General features: G+C 39.3%; 1 protein-coding gene across 1 annotated transcript in view; it reads left to right on the top strand.

The window, feature by feature from the left end:
- The window catches only part of LOC106069441 (protein Wnt-4-like), a 100,372-nt gene that overhangs the window by 55,065 nt on the left and 27,460 nt on the right, over positions 1–17,847 (top strand). The window contains exon 4 of the mRNA XM_056008754.1: positions 7,899–8,176. Coding sequence (XP_055864729.1) covers positions 7,899–8,176 — 278 coding nt within the window. The remainder of the gene's footprint in view (positions 1–7,898; positions 8,177–17,847) is intronic.

The following is a 17,847-nucleotide window of genomic DNA, read 5'->3' as shown; positions in this document are numbered from 1 at the left end:
GCGCTGTCATCCAAAGGGCTGGGTAGCGCTGGGAGTGGGTCACACAGTTTATCTCTTATAGTACTATCAGGGATATACTATCTTTACAATTATCAATACAATTATTACATTTTAATGGCCATAGGATTATATTTGCTTACGAAATATTTGTAGGCCTAATGTTAATAGATTAAATATTGGTTAGAGAAGAGTTTGGTTTTTCAAAAGTACATAGATCATCTAAACATATGAATATGCTTACTTTCTAGGCCGGACTTACGACGCTGAAAGACTGGGCAACCGCACAAAAAAAGGGCTCCACATTTAATATATAATATATATTTATTTACAAAAATACAATTCATTTTGATTAAAATAAAGGACAGAAAACATTGCAAAGCATGCATAACATGGGAACCCACAAGTGAAAAGAAGAGACCGACAAGGAGTAGATTGGTATAGACTATAGACTAAGCTGAATTGACAAGTACCCAGCTCAGAACAGAGTCCGATGTTGTAACTATGTTGCGGCCCTATGAGAGCCAAAATGCTTAAATCAAGTCAAGAAAAACGTACCCTGTTTCTTCCCCCTCAAAAGTGACATACTTTTCGAGTTAGTCCTATTATTAAGTGCAATGATATTGAAGCTTCAAACTGGTTTTGGCCAGGCCTCCACTAACTAAACTCCGGCACTTCATACGTTGATTTAACTGAAAACGAAGAAGAGCCGCTTAATTCTTAAATCACTAAATTAATAATTCTGAAAATTTTTTTCCAAATTTCTCATGTGTAATTTAGTGCTAATGATATTTGTGGATGCAAGTCAAATAGTTTTCTTATTTAAACCTATTAAACTAATCAACATAAATATATCTCTTGGTTATTCCTATTTGATAGAATTCTCGAAGTTGTCTCAATTTTTCTTTCTTTATGAAGCAATAATAAAAAAAAAAAAAGAAAAAAAAAAGCCCACTTTTGTTTGTTTTATTGGTTTGCCATCCTGAGATTTGAAACTCCTTTCAAGGTACATGGTCATACTATATTATTTTTCCATGTTCACTTGGTAGTATCTGAGATGTCGTTAGTCTATTTGGCTTAGCCGAGGAGCCAGGAACGCCGGCATCTCTCTTGTCAACGGGTAAACATTTTTGGCTTTATTTCGTTACACATTTGTTTGATCCAGAACCGCTCACTCGAGAGGTTCACGTGTGGGAAATCTTAAGAGCAGCGGTTCTCGCAAGATTTCTGGGTTTCTGGAAGATCTTTAATACCTCTTTTTTGGTTCGCTCCACAATCCTACAAAAAAAAAAAGACAAAATTTTTTAATACACTTTAAATTGTCCATCTAACTGAAAATTTTAACTATTACTACTAGTGTACTAGGCGTGTACTTAGGGTGGTAGTGTGGCGTAGTTTGAGCTTGCTTTTAATAGCCAAAATAAATAGCCAACTTAACTCAAATTTAAAAGGGAAAGTAGAAAGTTCCCCTTTCAGACCTTGCGATTTATAGGGCAGATGATGATAAGGTCATCTGTTTCTTTGGCCAACGGTTAACGAGCAGGGTGTCATGTCGCCAGCACAACTACCAACCGTCTTTACTTTCTCCAACGAAAGTCAGGTACTCATTGGAGCTGGGTGAACTCAGGGACGCCCTTAAAAATCCTGTAATTCTAAATCCCAGTCTTCAACCGAGATTCGAACCCAGGATCCCCAGGTTCTGAACCCAAACACCTAACAACTCAGCCACCGCGCCACCTATAAATACAAAGTTTCAGTTGTCTCACATGGCTTACCAGTATTGTTTTATAATGTTATGAGTCTCTAAAGTGTAACTCAGCGTTACGCACATCTCGTTACTTTGACGTCTTCTCTTACCCAACTCCCCAATGCGTCTTGTGTTCATTGAAGTTTCTAACATTGTTCTCTTCTGTTCGGGAACCGTTAAGTGTAGGATTCCTGTCAGATGCAGTGTTTCTAGTAACCGGTGTTAGCTGAGAAGAGTCAGAATCACAGGGTTTCTCAGCCATCTCCTTCTGCCCCCCACTCTTCTATCTCCCCCCCCCACACACTCATCCATCTCAACCTAAGATACATACTCTGTATCACGGTACGGTACATTAAGTCGTGCTGAATTGGCTTAGAAGAGCCGTTGAAATAGGGATGTAAACAAACCGTTGACCTGGGGGGGGGGGGAGATGTTCGCATTACTTCATATTGATAGTTACCCTGGAGTTTGGAGGTGAGGGGACCGAAAAGGGGGGGGGGGGGGGGCGATAGGGAGGTTGCATGGAAGGAATCTGTTAGTGACTTAAGTCACGTGGCCTGTTCGCAACGACAAACAGTAGTTTTGTGTATAGCTGTAGGTGAGCTCTGGAACAAGAGCTAATTAACGCGAGACAGCTGTTCAGATCTAACGTCCCGACAGAGTCCTGTCAAAATTTATTTATTCGTTTAGATTGGTGTTAGGCTCAACCGAAAAGTCTCTCTCACGTTTTCAACCAAACTCCTGGGCGTAGACAGGAAAAGAAAAAGAGAAAAAAAAAACGTGCTTGAGGATACTGATGCTTGGTTTCACGAATATTGTGCGGATTGCTATTTACCAAAAATGTAAAGATTTAGCACGTCAGGTAAACACCATTCACACACTTGGCGTTGAAAGTGTTCCCCAATAACCAAATCTCAACTGGCAGTCAACTCTACAATACATGATTCAGACATGTGTTATTGGAAATGAGTTCGTTGTGGAAATACTATTCCACTCTTTTTTGGTTGAAGAGGTTTTTTCTTTTTCGTTTCTTTTTCAAGTCCTCTATTTTCATTTTTTTAAATAATTACTTTTGTTTGTATATGTTTGTTTTCATGCTGTAGCGTCTCTTTTGTGGACATGTTGGAGAAGTGTGTATGGGAGAAGGTTTCTGTGCTGCCTTTTGTTGATGGCTGAATAGATGGTTAGATGATTTGATAGATGGATGGATGGAAGAATGGGTGGATAAATGGATTTCTGGATGGATGGGCAGACATACAGACAGACAAACTGACTATAACTTTCTGTAATTGTTTTAATCAAGACTTTTATCCTCATTTTAATGTTACTTTATTTATTGATTACCTTAATGTAAGCAAGAACTGACCTGGGGTAGTCTCGTTTTCAAGCGAATCATATATTGAAGATGTCGCTATCTTAGTCGACAACATCTGATGGTGAAATAAAAAAAAAAGCTTGACTAACAAAGACAAGGGAGCATAACTTAGGCAAGTGATTCATCTACATGACAGGTTTTTGTGATTTTTAGCGACCCCCCGAAAGAGGAAAAGTCGCTATATATGTGTGGCCTGTCTGTCCGTCTGTCTGTCTGTGCGTCTGTCCTCGGTCCCGTTTAGATCTCAGAAACTAGAAGAGAAAATGAAAATAGGACATCATGATATTTGAGATCATTCAAAGTTCTGATGCAACGGCTACTTTTTTCTTTTCCTAAAGTGAACCATCTAATTTTTAATATTATATATTCAAACAGATGTTTCAAAAAATTACACCACTTTTCAATGAACATTTTCAGGGGAGGTAACTTTTGTAAAAAAAAAAGTCATGGACTTCTTCATTAATAACTCAAGCTTCATTCATAGATTCGTGCATTGGCACAAAAAATTTGCATCTAGGGTCACAATGGTGAAAGTGTCAATGGATCATTATAAAACATATTTTCCATTTATTTTATAAATCTTTTTTACTTTCTCTTTTTTACATGTAGCATGATATTAATTTTGAATGTATGGATAAGGTTAATAATTATTATTTAAAAAATATAAGTGTACGCTAAATGAATATATAGAGATGTTGTGGCTGAGGGGTATAACACTTGGAAACGAAAGTCCCGTGTTCGAATCCTGATGAAGACTCTCAGTGGACCACTTGGGGGGGGGGGGGGGGCGATTTTGAGTTTGTGTTTCCACACAAACTGTCTTTGTAACCTTGTTTTTTAATGAATTTTTTTCTGATCAGAAAAATCTGGCAGACATTAATTTTTTTTTAATTGTACTATGAAAGGCTAGTGTCTAAGAACTATGACTATCTCAATGGTCACGTTTAAGAACTACCAAAAAGCCCTCTCCAGAACTATTTACTTTTCATTTAATGGTTTGCTGTTATACCCACTCATAAAGAGCATGGACTCAAAGAAAGAGCTTAAGAGGACAATTTAATTAGTTCCAAATTAGAGTTCAACTATTGCCTCTAAGTCGGCTGGGGGTAATAGTGGTCGAGGTTGGCAAATCACTGAAGAGTGAAAGGGGGGATCAAGGGTCAACGGAAACGCTGGCTGGAGTTTCCTGATCTCCGTTCCCACCACGTGCCTAGCCATCAAATGTCCGTGTGAGGGTTAGCCGTGAGCCTTGGCCAGTTGGGGGACTTGACTTGATCTTTAACGTGATCTGCATGAGAAAGCGAGATGAACAACTTTTTTGAAAGGAACCCTGACATGTGTCAAACTTTAAAAAAAACATCACAATTTGCAGCTTGTTACAGACACCAAAAATTTTGAGTATTTATTTAGAGATTTTTTAGGCCTTATCTCTAGCTTACATAACGAGGCAGGAAATATTAATTTATTTACGTGTATAACGGGCCAAAGCCCAGTATTTCTCTCCCGCGTTTCCAAGTGCCCGGTCAAATCGAATACTTGTCAAGAGTGCTAAAAATTGCTTGACCAATTCTTGATATTTTTTTAAAGATTTTTTTTAGCCGAGGACATATTATGTAAGTGTTGGCCCAGTGTTGGAATTCTGGATACATAAGCTATTTGATTTCTTTTGATAAAAACAACAACACGAAGGAATACAGAGCTGCACTATTTATGTATTACTGATAGTCCGTCGTGCAAAAACTGAGATTTCTGGAATTACATTTGAACCCTAGATCTGACAACGTTTTTAAAGCAACATTTAGCCCACGAAGTCCAGTCACTTGAGCATTGATGCATCGCGTCGTTTCGTGTGTGCAGAACGGCGCCATGAAATTATAGTCACTATTGATAACACAGCATTTCATCAAAATCAGCCGGGGGGAAAAGAACGCAATTGGTGTGTGTGTGGAGAGGGGGGAGGGGACAACTAAAGACTGGGGGATGTTTCAAGGCAATCTGCTTGCCTTCGGCAAACTGCAATCACGACTCAATCTCCAGAGAGATTTGATTGTCAGTGGGGACTTATCAAACCTTGTCAGCCTTTGGTCGTAAAAAAGAGCCTCGATTATACCCCCTTCACTATCTTCTCTTCCTTTTTTTTCCCCCCGAAGTTTTATTATAGTTCCCCTCCCCACTGTACTGTCGGCCCTGCTCTGCATAATAGATGCAGTTTATCTCGCGTATGAACCCCTCCCCCCCCCCAGGAACACTGCCGTTTCGTTAACAAAGTAGGTCATTAACGAACATCAAAAAAAAAATGGCGCTCACCGCAAGCGTCCGACTCAGTTGTTACGACATGTCCCGGGATAGTAATTACGTGTCCCGGAATTCCGTCTGCCGACCTAGTCCGAGCTCTCTATTGGAGAGATGATAAGACAATATCTACCTACAGGGCGGTAATAAAGAATGATAGTCAGGTACACGGGTCTCGGGGCGCTCTTGTTGCTTTTACCTTTTACTTTGTAAAGTTATGAACACATTCACCTGCCTTTTTTTGTGTGTGTGTAACGTTGTATTTGAAGTTTATAACGTGGAGGCATTTTCTAGAACATCTTCTTCCGCGTTCTCATTTCTATGTTGGAGCGTTCAGATGACTAGACCAATATAGGAGATGAACTGTTGGAGCGTTGAGATGACTAGACCAATATAGGAGATGAACTGTTGGGGTGTTCAGATGACTAGACCAATATAGGAGATGAACTGTTGGGGTGTTCAGATGACTAGACCAATATAGGAGATGAACTGTTGGGGTGTTCAGATGACTAGACCAATATAGGAGATGAACTGTTAGAGTGTTCAGATGGCTAGACCAATATAGGAGATGAACTGTTGGGGTGTTCAGATGACTAGACCAATATAGGAGATGAACTGTTGGGGTGTTCAGATGACTAGACCAATATAGGAGATGAACTGTTGGGGTTTTCAGATGACTAGAACAATATATGAGATGAACTATTGGAGTGTTCAGATGACTAGAACAATATATGAGATGAACTGTTGGGGTGTTCAGATGACTATACCAATATATGAGATGAACTATTGGAGTGTTCAGATGACTAGACCAATATAGGAGATTAACTGTTGGAGTGTTCAGATGACTTGACCAATATATGCAGTGGTTTCCAAATCAGGAAACGCTCCGTATAGTTCTCTTGGGTTCTTTTGGGGCTAGTGTCTTGTACTGGCCTCATGGTAAAGAGAACAGTTTTGAAGGACATGGTCAGCATTCTCTGGTGACACTCCACATCGGCAGATTTCACTGGTTTCAATTTTGAGCTTCCGGTACATATGTTGTCTCATTCTGTTGTGTCCGGTCCTGAGACGAATAAAAGAGTTTTATGGAAATAAATGTCTTTATGTTCTAAGCTTACTTCAATGTAGATTGCCATGTCGTCTTAGAACATCAACTTGCCGTAACGTTTTAAGAAAAAGTTTTGGGGCACTAGCGCTGAGTCTTTTTTTAACTGCAATCCATCTCTGTGAGCTAATGATCCAATGAAGTGTGCGAAGAATTATTTTTATTGTGTAGATCGTCCTCCATGCTCCTGTAGCGATCAGTGATACAGTGGACATGTAGAGGAGCGAAAGCAGACACGTAGGAAAGGTTTCCTTGTTGACTTTAGGCGCATCTCAAAAAAGAAACAACCCATTTCTCGGTGTCGTCCATATATCATCATGCACTCAACTGGTCTGGTATCCAGTGAGATTTCTTAATAATGACAAAGTTCATCTCTTTTAATTTAAAAAATTTTTTTTTTTATTTGACGATGTCGACCTAATCATCTAAGAACCAAACTCTTTGTCTCTCTTTCACAGATGCTTCCTTAGAATTTTTTATTATTTTTTTTTTCGACATTGAGAAACATATGGTCGTCCAGTTGACAAAGTCTTTAGGGGAATTCTTTTTTAAATTTAGTATGCTTGATCTGTGTCTACTTTTAATTATGCATTTATATAATTTCTCAAAGTATTTGCATAATTATATACATATTCTATACGTGTTTATGTGCATCCAAATCTATATATCTATTTAAATGTATCTATATCTATATATATATATATTTAAGTCTTTTTTGCCTGTCCTCTACAAGGGCTTTCCTCAAGGCTTCAAATGTGTGTTCCGCACTCTTTGTGAGAGCCCTCCAACTGTCACTTTCAGAACCATCTGCTGCCAGCTACTTTCCTCTATGCCAGTGAGGGGGAAAAAAAAAGCCTACTATCTGATATGGAAGAATATGCAGGTCGTATCTGGGTTCTTGTGGCCATGTAAAACATTGCAAGCATCCTTAATCTTCGGAATGGAAGACATTGCCATTTTGATTATTATCTTCTTATTTTTTATAATACAGACGTTACTTCAAAAAAGAAGATGGTTACGTCCTACACGTCATGCATCTAGTCATGCATGTTAACCAATCACTATTATTCTCACTGGTTTTCATGGCTTACTCAGGCCACCCATTCCATGCGCTAATAGCACTAGGGAAGAAGGAGCATTTTGTACAAATTTGTCCTAGTATGTGGAACAAGGAATGTGGCTTTATCTTTGTGTCTTTCTTGGTATTTTATTAAATTTTGTTTTTGTATTTGAAGATTATGGTTATATTTTTGTGTGTATTTATATCTACCTTTATTAAATTAACCTGAGAATTACTCATTGATATCGCTTATTTGCAACACAATGTAGGCTCATTTCTCAAATATTTCTTAGCTTCAGTTGTTTCTCTTTTCCTTCTCCAGGGACCAGGGAGGCAGCCTTTGTTCATTCTATATCGTCTGCTGGTGTCGCCCATGCGGTGACCAGAGCTTGCAGCAGTGGACAGCTCAGGAAGTGTGGTTGTGATAGGACACTCCGCGGCAGGAGTCAGGAAAATTTCGAATGGTCAGGGTGCTCGGACAATATTGCCTACGGCATAGCGTTTTCCAAAGTCTTCGTGGACGCCAGAGAGCGGGGTAAAAAAAGGCGGAATAAGCCCAGGTCCGTGATGAACTTACACAACAACGAAGCAGGAAGAAGAGTAAGTTGACCCAATAGTTGACGTTGTCATGGGAGCACTGACCCATCAAAAACATATATCTTGCCATCATGCATGCTTTCAGTCATAGTTAGGACATTTAGATCAACATACCGGGTAATCTAATTGTTGAAAGTCTAATTGGATTGTTTCCCTCTAAAATTTTATCACAGTAGTCTACTCTTGGTATACAACTTTCTGTAGACTGAATGTCCCTTCACGTCAATGTCACATGCATGTTAATGCAAGAAATTTTTACGTTATTTTCTTGGTTAAGACTTTCAGTTTTACCAACTACTTTCAATAGCATTTAACCCTTTTTATTTGTAGAAATACAAGTTATAAAGATCAAGGATTGCATGAGTTTCATTTTTCAATGCATTAGCAAGCATAGTATATTTTGAGTGTATGCACTCACAATGTACTACTTTATATTTCGTATATAGGCCTACCAATATCTAGAACAGGTATTTATCAAATATAAAAGAGGTGTACAATACTTGTATAGTAGTAATACATTATGTATCAAACTGCTTAGGAAAAGATAATATTTAGATTGAGGTTACTCGGTACGTTTAAAATGCATTAAGTCCCCTGTGGCCCGCCTGAGAAATGTGATGGTGAAATAATCAACCTATAATGGCGTTTTAATGCGTGCCTGGCCGATGTGGGTACACCTATTTAGCTCAATCTAAACACGGTCCTGTACAGCGCTAACGTGTACATACTGTTGAAACTCTCTCTCTCTCTCTCTCTTTTACTTTCTCTTTCACTCTCTCTCTCACTCTCTCTCTCGCTCTCTCTCTCTCTGTCACTCTCTCTGTCACTCTCTCTCTCTCTCTCTCTTCCTATACTTCTATATATTTTTCAACGCATTAACTCTACCTGCTTACCTACAAGCTTATCTACCAACCTTCCTATTTAAATACCTACCTATTTTTACATTTACTTACCTACCTACATACATATATTCATAACTACTTGGCTACCTAACTACACACATAGATGCTGTAATATTCACGTACCCGCCTACCTGTTTAGAGCTGAACAAATGTCTGCATTTTCACAAGATTTTTGAGTTTTAGTTCACTAGCACTAAATGATACATATTTACCCACACTTTTTTTTCATATTCCACGCCATCTTTCCACGAAATCTTTAAAATAAATAGAACAAAAAGAAGACACATTTAAAAAAAAGGCTCCTTCCCTACCCCAACAATTGCTTTTTCTAATTTGGGAATTTTTATTTTAAAATATCAAGACATTTAAAAAAAAAACAACTGGAAATCTTATAAAATAAAGAAAAAACAACAACTAAAAAGTTCGAGAGAGAGCAGACATGCTATAAAAAGAAATCGCCTCTTAAAAAGGCGTATATGTCTGTTTCACCGCGTCTCAGCCTACAGGAGGCGGTCATTTGGAGAGCGGAAGTGAACAGATAATAAAATGTTGTCCTTTGAATGCTACAACACCAATCTGTACCGCGTGATCTTCAGGTTTACCTGTAGAGATCTCAAGGCTGGAGTTTCTGGACTTTATACCGACTTGCCCAGCTAGTCAATGACAGGGGGAAGTCAGGGAAGTAGAGGACAATAACGTCAATGTCAGGGGGAAGTCAGGGAAGTAGAGGACAATAACGTCAATGTCAGGGGGAGTCAGGGAAGTAGAGGACAATAACGTCAATGTCAGGGGGAGTCAGGGAAGTAGAGGACAATAACGTCAATGACAGGGGAAGTCAGGGAAGTAGAGGACAATAACGTCGATGACAGGGGAAGTCAGGGAAGTAGAGGACAATAACGTCAATGACAGGGGAAGTCAGGGAAGTAGAGGACAATAACGTCAATGACAGGGGAAGTCAGGGAAGTAGAGGACAATAACGTCAATGACAGGGGAAGTCAGGGAAGTAGAGGACAATAACGTCAATGACAGGGGAAGTCAGGGAAGTAGAGGACAATAACGTCAATGACAGGGGAAGTCAGGGAAGTAGAGGACAATAACGTCAATGACAGGGGAAGTCAGGGAAGTAGAGGACAATAACGTCAATGACAGGGGAAGTCAGGGAAGTAGAGGACAATAACGTCAATGACAGGGGAAGTCAGGGAAGTAGAGGACAATAACGTCAATGACAGGGGAAGTCAGGGAAGTAGAGGACAATAACGTCGATGTCAGGTGGAGTCAGGGAAGTAGAGGACAATAACGTCAATGTCAGGGGGAGTCAGGGAAGTAGAGGACAATAACGTCAATGTCAGGGGGAGTCAGGGAAGTAGAGGACAATAACGTCAATGTCAGGGGGAGTCAGGGAAGTAGAGGACAATAACGTCGATGTCAGGTGGAGTCAGGGAAGTAGAGGACAATAACGTCAATGTCAGGGGGAGTCAGGGAAGTAGAGGACAATAACGTCGATGTCAGGTGGAGTCAGGGAAGTAGAGGACAATAACGTCAATGACAGGGGGAGTCAGGGAAGTAGAGGACAATAACGTCAATGACAGGGGGAGTCAGGGAAGTAGAGGACAATAACGTCAATGACAGGGGGAGTCAGTGAAGTAGAGGACAATAACGTCGATGTCAGGTGGAGTCAGGGAAGTAGAGGACAATAACGTCAATGTCAGGGGGAGTCAGGGAAGTAGAGGACAATAATGTCGATGTCAGGGGGAGTCAGGGAAGTAGAGGACAATAACGTCAATGTCAGGGGGAGTCAGGGAAGTAGAGGACAATAACGTCAATGACAGGGGGAGTCAGGGAAGTAGAAAACAATAACGTCAATGTCAGGGGGAGTCAGGGAAGTAGAGGACAATAACGTCAATGACAAGGGGAAACAGGGAAGTAGAAGACAGTAACGTCAATGACAGAGGGAGTCAGGGAAGTAGAGGACAATAACGTCAATGTCAGGGGGAGTCAGGGAAGTAGAGGACAATAACGTCAGTGACAGGGGGAGTCAGGGAAGTAGAGGACAATAACGTCAATGTCAGGGGGAAGCAGGGAAGTAGAGGATAATAACGTCAATGTCAGGGGGAGTCAGGGAAGTAGAGGACAATAACGTCAGTGACAGGGGGAGTCAGGGAAGTAGAGGACAATAACGTCAATGTCAGGGGGAGTCAGGGAAGTAGAGGACAATAACGTCAGTGACAGGGGGAGTCAGGGAAGTAGAGGACAATAACGTCAATGACAGGGGGAAGCAGGGAAGTAGAGGATAATAACGTCAATGTCAGGGGGAGTCAGGGAAGTAGAGGACAATAACGTCAATGACAAGGGGAAGCAGGGAAGTAGAGGACAGTAACGTCAATGACAGGGGGAGTCAGGGAAGTAGAGGACAATAACGTCAATGAAAGGGGGAGTCAGGGAAGTAGAGGACAGTAACGTCAATGACAGGGGGAGTCAGGGAAGTAGAGGACAATAACGTCAATGACAGGGGGAAGCAGGGAAGTAGAGGACAGTAACGTCAATGTCAGGGGGAGTCAGGGAAGTAGAGGACAGTAACGTCAATGTCAGGGGGAGTCAGGGAAGTAGAGGACAGTAACGTCGATCCACCCCCCACCCCCCCCCCCCCCAAGTGTCTAGAGAATGTAGCCTCAATTCTGAAGGAACATCTGAAACGTGAAACTAAACATGAGGACTCTGGTTTACAATAAATGATTTACTCTAGACAAAGACCAATCAAAATACGTTGTTAACTTTGGAAAAGCAGACGTGACTTTATCCCATTTCTTAGAAACCACGTGACCCCTCTGCTGAAAACTGTTTTGCAGACAATTCCTTTTTAATCAAATTAATGGCTGCCCTTAAAATTTGTTTTATGGTAAACCGAAAACCTCGGGGTTTTCTCTCTTTCTCTCTCTCTCTTTCTCCCTTCTCTCTCTTTTCCGATTTTTCTTTCTCTCTCTCTCTTTCTCTCTCTCTCTTTCTCTCTGTCTTTCTCATGACTTGATGAAAAGTGTCGAGAGAATGAATAGATCGGTGTCACTCTCACTCTTTTGTGTGAGTCTTCTGTCAAAATTTCGGCCAGAACTCTTGAACTGGAGGGAGGGGGGGGGGGGGACAATTCAGTTTACGGGCTTTTTAAAAATAGACAGTGGAAAAATGAAAGCGGGGTGGGGGGTAAGGACAGAAGAGACTGGCTTTTTGACCTCTTTTGTTGGGAGTGATACATAAAGGGAGAAAATAAAAGGAGGGGGGGGGCGGTTATTTAGAAGGTGTTTGTTGTCTTTTGAACGGGGTGTCAAAATAAAATATAATAAAAGAAACAAAAAAAAAAAAAATAGATTTGGAGGGCGCTTTAACGTTTTGAATCAAAGAAAACTAGCGCCTTTTTCACGACATGAACTAACAAGACTACTACATTTTCACGACACTAATTTTGTAATATTACTACATTTTAACTTAGTGGCATTGCTACATTTTTACGACTTTAATTTAGCTGTTACCGCTACAGTTTTAGATCTGCTACATTTTCACAACAGTTGAGCACCACTACCGTCTCATGACATCTTCTTCCTGACAATATCTCGACGCCTGCCTCAGGGAGTCACACGAATATGTCAGCGGCTCTCTTTCACCGTCCGATGGGATAAACACGTTTGGTCGAGGGGGGGGGGATCCTAGGGTGCAATTATCTCAGCCGTTTAAACCCTCCTCTTGGATTTCTGAATCGGAAATACTTCTAAAAGCTGACGTCTCTTGTCAACACCTGAGAAATCCCCCCCCCCCCCTCAGTTCACACCGTTACTACACCCGTCCTTTCTTTTTTTATCCCGTTCCCTCTCGACAGAGGCTCAATTAACTGGAACTTGCCCAAGTTATCCCACATGCCCTTGCCTCTCGCCCTTGCCCCAAAGATTTGACTGATAGCATGAGGCTGTTAGGTTTGAAAGTGAGATGGCAATGGAGGTGTTGGCTGGGTATATCACATTGTGTTGTTTTGTTCAGTAATAGGGAAAGGTCCCTTCTCTCTCTCTCTCTTTTTTTTATGTTTCAAAAAAGATGTTAAAGAAGACGATAAGAATTATGATTATTAAAAGATAAATGTAAAATGTAAAATTTATTTTTAATAAAGTCATTTTTTTTCTTCATTCCATAACTATTTAACTACTGGCCATTCTTGGTGAAATATTGATTTTTAAAAGTACATTGAACAAACAGAACTCATAGGTACTAGAAAAACAACTCTTCTTGGACATTTGATACTTAAAACTTATTCTGATTCAGCAGAAAAATAACAACAACAGACAAATGGGTGTTACTTTCATGATATAAAACAGACAAATGGATGTTACTTTCATGATATAAAACAGATAAACGGGTGTTACTATCAAGATATAAAAATAGCTGGTGTTACTATTATTTTATATAATCGACAGTTTGAAAAGAAAAAGTGTCAGTAACAAGTATCAGTTATCAATAAAAACTCTAATCCCTGTTTGCCTATACAACTGTTGATCAATATGTACACATGCTGATCCTTGTACAAAACTGTTCTTCTTATTATTCATAATCATTAGAAAAAACAACAACACATACTTTTTTTCTCTTCCTATTCATTCCTATGCAGATAAAACAGCCTGCGTCTGGGTGTATGTATTGAGAGTGGATGTCTCAGTTTTTATAGTCCTACTTTCACGACGTACTTGCTACGCCCGTTGATTTGTTCCTAGGCTATGTGGGGTGTTTGCTTTGACGGGAACTCCCTCCCCCCTTCTCAGTTTCTTTGCACTTTTATGAAGTATTTTTTTATTAAGGTATTTTAATGTAATGTAGGGTGGGGCGGGTTGTTTATTGTTATGTGTGTGTTGTTGATTGTTATGTGTGTGTGTTGTTGATTGTTATGTGTGTGTTGCTGGGTGGAAGGGTCGTGAAGGGGAATATCACAATTTTAAGTACTATTGACAGTTTCAGAAGTTTGGCTCTAGATCGAGATCTTTTTTCTTTTCATCTCTCTACGTTCTCTCTTCGTACTTCTGGACGTTTAGACAGATTTGAGAGTTTCGACTCCAGGTGGTATCAGTAGCACGATCGTGACAAGGCGTGACGAGGGCGAGGACAAACTCAGCACAAAAAAACAAAAAAAAAAAAACACAAAAAAGCTAAGATAAAAGTAGCAGATCTGTGTGTACTAAGGTAAAAAGTAGCAGATCTGTGTGTACTAAGATAAAAGTAGCAGATCTGTGTGTACTAAGGTAAAAAGTAGCAGATCTGTGTGTACTAAGATAAAAAGTAGCAGATCTGTGTGTACTAAGATAAAAAGTAGCAGATCTGTGTGTATTAAGATAAAAAGTAGCAGATCTGTGTGTACTAAGATAAAAAGTAGCAGATCTGTGTGTACTAAGATAAAAAGTAGCAGATCTGTGTGTACTAAGATAAAAAGTAGCAGATCTGTGTGTACTAAGATAAAAAGTAGCAGATCTGTGTGTACTAAGATAAAAAGTAGCAGATCTGTGTGTACTAAGATAAAAAGTAGCAGATCTTTGTGTATTAAGATAAAAAGTAGCAGATCTGTGTGTATTAAGATAAAAAGTAGCAGATCTGTGTGTATTAAGATAAAAAGTAGCAGATCTGTGTGTACTAAGATAAAAAGTAGCAGATCTGTGTGTATTAAGATAAAAAGTAGCAGATCTGTGTGTACTAAGATAAAAAGTAGCAGATCTGTGTGTACTAAGATAAAAAGTAGCAGATCTGTGTGTATTAAGATAAAAAGTAGCAGATCTGTGTGTACTAAGATAAAAAGTAGCAGATCTGTGTGTACTAAGATAAAAAGTAGCAGATCTGTGTGTACTAAGATAAAAAGTAGCAGATCTGTGTGTACTAAGATAAAAAGTAGCAGATCTGTGTGTACTAAGATAAAAAGTAGCAGATCTGTGTGTACTAAGATAAAAAAGTAGCAGATCTGTGTGTACTAAGATAAAAAGTAGCAGATCTGTGTGTACTAAGATAAAAAGTAGCAGATCTGTGTGTACTAAGATAAAAAGTAGCAGATCTGTGTGTACTAAGATAAAAAGTAGCAGATCTGTGTGTACTAAGATAAAAAGTAGCAGATCTGTGTGTACTAAGATAAAAAGTAGCAGATCTGTGTGTACTAAGATAAAAAGTAGCAGATCTGTGTGTACTAAGATAAAAAGTAGCAGATCTGTGTGTACTAAGATAAAAAGTAGCACATCTGTGTGTACTAAGATAAAAAGTAGCAGACCTGTGTGCAGGGCCGGTCTTAGGCCACTGCAACCTATGCGGTCGCAGTGGGCCACGCGCTTTCATAGGCCCCGCGATAATTCTATGTGTAAATATTAAATTGCAAAATTTATTCGAAAAATTCATGAAAATGTCCTGCATTTATTAAAATCTCCTGAAAACTCATAAAAAATCTCCTGAAAATTCATAAAAATCTCCTGAAAAATAGACAAAATTGTCATTTGTGGATGTTATTTATTACGGAAAACGCCCTACCTACGTGCAATAAAAAAAGGCTTTGTCAGCTTTTATGTAATAAAATGTAATAATCGGACGAATTTTCACCTTAACCGAAAGTTCCAATACCTTTAATTACTTTTATAGTCATTGGCTTATAAATATGCCATAGGTTGCAAGGTTCGTAATGTAAAGTTTATTTAATCGCTATTTTGTACTTAGTAAAGAATGAATAAAATGCAAAATCAAATTTTTTTCTAATACACAATCTTAATTTTTACTTATTATCCTTATTACCACCCAAACTAGGCCCCGCGCAATCAGATTCGCATAGGGCCCCGATTTCGTTAGGACCGGCCCTGTCTGTGTGTACTAAGATAAAAAGTAGCAGATCTGTATGTACATAGGCTAAAAATGACGATTCTTTTTAGATGCTGGAATAAAAACAGCAACAACTAAACATTTTCCCTTGAAGAAGGCTGAAAAAGTTCAAGCCTTTGATATGTCACACTTTAAAACATTTATGAAAAACTGATTTGCAATCTACGACCCTTTTTTTTTTCCATCACTGAGGCAAGTGTATAACACGATTCTAGATTATATTTTACATGCAAGTATTACTTTTCCGAGTGTAACTAGGTGCAAGATTTAATGTAAAAAAATAAAAATGCAGTAACAATTTTCTTGATTGAATTCTTACGTGATCCCACTGACCCAATGTAACACTGTCATTGGGTGACGCCATTTCTGTAACTATGTGACTCCATAGTGTAAGTTGATGAAATGACGTTCCAACTTTTCCAACGTAATAAGTGGAAACGACCCCATACTGTAAAGAGATGGAATGGCGCCATTATATAACTAGGTGAATGTTAGAGCTCGAGCTTGGATGATGCTGGAGAGTCTCACGATCAGCTAAACCATGTCAAGGAGTAAATCGAATGTAAAAATTGCCAACTAAAACTAGAAGAGATTAAAATGTTTGATTCTGCAGTTCTTCAAAGCCAACAAACATCACCATGTCAAACAACAACAACACCATATCACCATGTCAAACAACACCATATCACCATGTCAAACAACATCATATCACCATGTCAAACATATCACCTTGTCAAACATATCACCATGTCCTTTACTTTGTACACCGGATGCACCAAAAAGCTTTCTATTTATAGATTTTCCGCCAAGTAGGAACATCTCCCAAGGCACGTGTAGTTGCAATAAGCGAAGCGTGTCCGGCTATATGAAGTGTATATTTTTGTTTTAACAGTAGAGATGTTTTTCTACAGTTAATATGCGTGGAACTGTTGTGTGTATTGTGGAGGGTGTGCCTGTGTTTGTATTTGCATAAAACGTAATCCTCGGATAAACAGCTAATACTCTACGCAACATTCCTACACTGTAAATAAAAAAACCCACTGATGTATGATTGATGTCTAGACGGAATAGGAGAAAGGCTTTCAGAAATATGTGTTAAATGTTGATTTATATCATAACGAAGATCTTAAATTGGGCGGGGGGGGGGCGGGGTAGAGGTCGGTGTTGACTTTGATTTATACAGTTTACTGTAATAGTTTACTCTTATAGTTTACTGCAATATGTTTTTTTTTAGAGCTCCAATGTGTGAGATTGTATTGCGACAGTGATAAATTGACGTCACGGAACAAGCCAGGTTGGGAGGGGGGGGGACATAAATCACGATGTTTACATTTGAAATGCAGACATAAATCACGATGTTTACATTTGAAATGCAGACATAAATCACGATGTTTACATTTGAAATGCAGACATAAATCACGATGTTTACATTTGAAATGCAGACATAAATCACGATGTTTACATTTGAAATGCAGACATAAATCACGATGTTTACATTTGAAATGCAGACATAAATCACGATGTTTACATTTGAAATGCAGACATAAATCACGATGTTTACATTTGAAATGCAGACATAAATTCACATTGCGACTTTTCACCCGGCGTAGCAGTGTCAAGAGTGGGACAATATTTTTGTTCCTGGTGTCAGGAGCGGGGCAACATTTGTTGTTTTCTTTGCCCCTCTCTCTGGGGGGATGTGAATAGAGGTTTAAACCAGGGCCCCTCCGTGAATGGAAGTGAGACGGTGGGAATATCAGTCTTGGCGTAATTTGTGCGTTTAGTAGGTCAACAGTAGGTCACTGCGTTTTCCTTTAAGTGACGTAAATATTGTCGCAACCAATACGGGCCTACAAACCGCAAGACAAAAAGTGGGAAGGAATAGGCGGTGGGTGGTGG

Source organism: Biomphalaria glabrata, chromosome 13 (assembly GCF_947242115.1).
Source record: "Biomphalaria glabrata chromosome 13, xgBioGlab47.1, whole genome shotgun sequence".
Taxonomy (NCBI): domain Eukaryota; kingdom Metazoa; phylum Mollusca; class Gastropoda; family Planorbidae; genus Biomphalaria; species Biomphalaria glabrata.
This window is presented reverse-complemented; position numbering and strand designations above follow the sequence as displayed.